The following is a 5,000-nucleotide window of genomic DNA, read 5'->3' as shown; positions in this document are numbered from 1 at the left end:
TTTGTGAGGTGGTAACAACGGCATAGCAGATAGGTTGGTGAGGTGGCAACACGGCATAGCAGACACAGATTGGTGAGGTGGCAACAACGGCATAGCAGACACAGGTTGGTGAGGTGGCAACACGGCATAGCAGATAGGTTGGTGAGGTGGCAACAACGGCATAGCAGACACAGGTTGGTGAGGTGGCAACACGGCATAGCAGATAGGTTGGTGAGGTGGCAACAACGGCATAGCAGACACAGGTTGGTGAGGTGGCAACGCGGCATATCAGACAGGTTGGTGAGGTGGCAACACGGCATAGCAGACACAGGTTGGTGAGGTGACAACAACGGCATAGCAGACAGGTTGGTGAGGTGGCAACAACGGCATAGCAGACAGGTTGGTGAGGTGGCAACACGGCATAGCAGACATGGTGGTGAGGTGGCAACAACGGCATAGCAGACAGGTTGGTGAGGTGGCAACAACGGCATAGCAGACAGGTTGGTGAGGTGGCAACAACGGCATAGCAGACACAGGTTGGTGAGGTGGCAACAACGGCATAGCAGACACAGGTTGGTGAGGTGGCAACAACGGCATAGCAGACACAGGTTGGTGAGGTGGCAACACGGCATAGCACACAGGTAGGCATTTCTATTAGCACAGCAGGTAGTACCGCGGCATTCGCCGGGCTGGGGGCCGGGGGGGAGGGGGGGGGGGGGGGAGGCGAAGAAGTAAAAAGGCAAGCAACAAACTTGACTGCATCCAGCGTGGCCTCTTTGAGTTTGTGGTGGCGAGAGCGAGTGAGAGGCCAGGGTTGTCGGATGGAATGATACTGGGGAGGTAAGCGAAGTGATTTGACGTTCGTTCGTTCGTTGGTGCTGGGCAAAGCTTTTTTGACTCACTTGTGCAAACAAAGTGAGTCTATGTTTTAACCCGGTGTTCGGTTGTCTGTGTGTGTGTGTGTCTGTGTGTCCGTGGTGAACTTTAACATTGACATTTTCTCTGCAAATACTTTGTCAGCTGACACCAAATTCGGCATAAAAAGTAGGAAAAATTCAGTTCTTTCCACTCATCTTGTTTAAAACAATATTGCACCTCTGGGATGGGCTAAAAAACAACAACAAAAAAATGAAGCCTAATTATATGCAAACTGCATTTACTGTTATATTTACATTTTTTGTATTCTCTAAACTTGGCACTTTGATCTGATATTCTGACCCAACAACAAGAGCAGTCATTATTATCAATGTTCTGTTCAAACAGGAACTTCTTTTGCTAAGCATGGAAGTTTTATTTATTTTGCAAACGTTTTTGGTGCAGATAGTAAAAAAAAAAAAAAGGGAAATTACTCTGTAATTAATGCTACGGGAGTTAATTTGCTTTAAACTGATCTTTCTCATCTTAAACATTACATTTTGAAATTATACTCAATACATAAAAAGCTTGGATTTTTTTTTTTTTTTTTTTTTTTTTTTTTTTTTTTTGGTGTATCACAAGTGAGTCTTGAAGGCCTTGCCTCTCTTGTTTCTTTTCGTTTCGTTTTCCCGCCTGTTTCTGCCGGTTGGCTGGTTGCTGTTTGTTGTTGTTGACTGTGCTTTCATATCTGTGAAACTGCATGTTTGGTGCATTTCTGTTGTGCATGTGTGGGTGTGGGTGTGAATGTGTGTCTTCATGTTTTACATTTATTCGCTTATTTATCACCATTGTTGTCTTATTTATTTATTTATTTTTTTAATCATTTTATTAGTATTACTATTATTATTACTACTACCTTTTTCTATATTATAATTATTATTCATTTATTTATTTATTTATGTAAGCTTATCTATTATTTATTCCCCCGTTTTTTGTTGTTTTTTTGTTGTTTTTTCTCAAGGCCTGACTAAGCGCGTTGGGTTACGCTGCTGGTCAGGCATCTGCTTGGCAGATGTGGTGTAGCGTATATGGTTTGTCCGAACGCAGTGACGCCTCCTTGAGCAACTGAAACTGAAACTGTTGTTATGGTTGTTTGTTTGTTTGTTTCCTCAACACCTGATGTCGCTGGTCAGGCATCTGCCTTTCCAGATGTGGTGTAGCGTATATGGATTTGTCCGATAGCAGTGAGTAATCCAACTGAACTGAACTGGTATGGTTGGTAGTGGGTGATTTTGACTACGGGAACGTCTGTTTCGTGTTAGTGTACATGTGTGGTGTGTGTGTGTGTGTGTGTGTGTGTGTGTGTGTGTTGTATGCGTCTGTGTCTGTGTGTTCTGTCTTTCTGTCTCTCTCTCTCTCTCTCTTTCATTATCGCTTCTTTCGCCCATTCTCCTCTCCCCCCCCCCCCCTCTCTCTCTCTCTCTCTCTCCATGCCACTAACACACACACACACACACACACACACACACACACACACACACACACACGCACACACACACACACACGCACGCACGCACTCACACACACACACACACACGCACACATGCACACGCTTGCTTGCTTGAGTTGTTCCATGTCGTCAATGGATCAGTCACTGAGAAGCCGGATGATGATGTTCGTGACTGTGTCTTATCAGTATCTCTTTACCGTGTCTGTGTCTTGTTAGTATCTCTCTACCGTGTCTGTGTCTTATCAGTGTCTCTCTACCGTGTCTGTGTCTTATTAGTGTCTCTCTACCGTGTCAGTGTCTTATTAGTGTCTCTGTACCGTGACTGTGTCTTATCAGTGTCTCTCTACCGTGTCTGTGTCTTATCAGTGTCTCTCTACCGTGTCTGTGTCTTATCAGTGTCTCTCTACCGTGTCTGTGTCTTATTAGTATCTCTCTACCGTGTCTGTGTCTTATCAGTATCTCTCTACCGTGTCTGTGTCTTATTAGTGTCTCTGTACCGTGTCTGTGTCTTATTAGTGTCTCTCTACCGTGTCTGTGTCTTATCAGTGTCTCTCTACCGTGTCTGTGTCTTATCAGTGTCTCTCTACCGTGTCTGTGTCTTATTAGTATCTCTCTACCGTGTCTGTGTCTTATCAGTGTCTCTCTACCGTGTCTGTGTCTTATCAGTCCACGGTCTCCTACTGTGTCTGTGTCTTATCAGTATCTCTCTACCGTGTCTGTGTCTTATCAGTGTCTTTCCACCGTGTCTGTGTCTTATCAGTATCTCTCTACCGTGTCTGTGTCTTATAAGTGTCTCTCTACCGTGTCTGTGTCTTATTATTATCTCTCTACCGTGTCTGTGTCTTATCAGTATCTCTCTACCGTGTCTGTGTCTGATTAGTATCTCTCTACCGTGTCTGTGTCTTATCAGTATCTCTCTACCGTGTCTGTGTCTTATTAGTATCTCTCTACCGTGTCTGTGTCTTATCAGTATCTCTCTACCGTGTCTGTGTCTTATTAGTGTCTCTCTACCGTGTCTGTGTCTTATTAGTGTCTCTCTACCGTGTCTGTGTCTTATCAGTGTCTCTGTACCGTGTCTGTGTCTTATCAGTGTCTCTCCACCGTGTCTGTGTCTTATTAGTATCTCTCTACCGTGTCTGTGTCTTATCAGTATCTCTCTACCGTGTCTGTTTCTTATTAGTATCTCTCTACCGTGTCTGTGTCTTATCAGTGTCTCTCTACCGCGTCTGTGTCTTATTAGTGTCTCTCTATCGTGTCTGTCTTATCAGTGTCTCTGTACCGTGTCTGTGTCTTATTGGTGTCTCTCTACCGTGTCTGTGTCTTATCAGTCTGTTTCTACCGTGTCTGTGTCTTATCAGTGTCTCTCTACCGTGTCTGTGTCTTATCAGTGTCTCTCTACCGTGTCTGTGTCTTATTAGTGTCTCTCTACCGTGTCTGTGTCTTATCAGTCTGTTTCTACCGTGTCTGTGTCTTATCAGTGTGTTTCTACCGTGTCCAGAATTACACCAAGGTACTTGTAAGTATTAACCCGTTCAACAGCCTCTCCCTTGATGACAATTTCATTCGTTCTTGGTTTCTTCTTCCGGAAATCAATAACAAGTTCTTTAGTTTTCTTGACATTTAGCTCTGGGTAACTAGTTAGCATGGCACCAAGTGGTAAAATTGTCATGTCCCTGTCTGTCTGTACTCTACTCTGTCTCATTGTCATCAGTTAACAGTTCTGTCAGAGCTGAATCGTCAGCGAACTTGACGAGCGGACAGGATTCTGTGCCAATTCTGCAGTCAGCTGTATTCATAGTTCTTCCCCTACTACTACTACTACTACTGCTACTGCTGCTGCTACTTGTTACTGCTGTATATATTTGCACGTTGTATCAACCTTATTTATTTATTTATTTAGTCAGTCATTGATTCGTGTTTCTACCACAGGCTATTACCTCAGTTGCTGAACGTCATGTGTATGTGTGTTTGTGTTTTACAGACACGAGGCTTTGCTGCAACAACAGCTTCTTCTTCTTCGTCTTCGTCTTCTTCGTCGACACCACAGCCAAGATGGCTACTAGACCCCACTACCACCACCACCACCACTACCACCACCACCACCGTCGCCACCACTCCTCTTCCCCCTCCTCCTCTCTCCTTCTGCCCCCCTTGCTGCTCTTGCTGCTCCTGTCCGCGGCAGGTGTGCCAGCTGGGGTGGGGGGTCTGGACTTCGGGTACCACGACGAGCAGGCCCTGCATGCCTTCCTGGTCAACGTCACCCGGACCTACCCGGTCATCACCCGCCTCTACTCCATCGGCCACAGCGTGCAGGGTGGGTGAGATAAAAAAAACAACCAAACATCATCATCAGTAATTATCAATCACAGGATTAGGGTTAGGATTGTGAATATTGTGATGATGGTACTGATTGTTTTTGGTTTTGTTTTTATTTATTTCATCATCATCATCATCATCATCATCATCATCTCTCTCTCTCTCTCTCTCTCTCTCTCTCTCTCTCTCTCTCTCTCTCTCTCTCTCTCTGTATATGTACACACACACACACACACACACACACACACACACACACACACACACACACACACACACACACACACTTATAGTGAAAAGACGTTAAACTAAAGAACGAACGAACACACACACACACACACAC

The 5,000-nt window shown here is 44.8% G+C and overlaps 1 protein-coding gene across 1 annotated transcript in view; it reads left to right on the top strand.

The window, feature by feature from the left end:
* The window catches only part of LOC143274894 (carboxypeptidase M-like), an 81,192-nt gene that overhangs the window by 65,976 nt on the left and 10,216 nt on the right, over positions 1-5,000 (top strand). The window contains exon 2 of the mRNA XM_076578878.1: positions 4,326-4,658. Within this exon, the coding sequence (XP_076434993.1) occupies positions 4,397-4,658 (262 nt within the window). The 5' untranslated portion in view covers positions 4,326-4,396. The remainder of the gene's footprint in view (positions 1-4,325; positions 4,659-5,000) is intronic.

The sequence above is a fragment of the Babylonia areolata genome, chromosome 29 (genome assembly GCF_041734735.1).
Source record: "Babylonia areolata isolate BAREFJ2019XMU chromosome 29, ASM4173473v1, whole genome shotgun sequence".
NCBI classification, from domain to species: Eukaryota; Metazoa; Mollusca; class Gastropoda; order Neogastropoda; family Buccinidae; genus Babylonia; species Babylonia areolata.
Note: the sequence above shows the minus strand (reverse complement) of the source record. Positions and strands in the feature narration are given on the sequence as shown.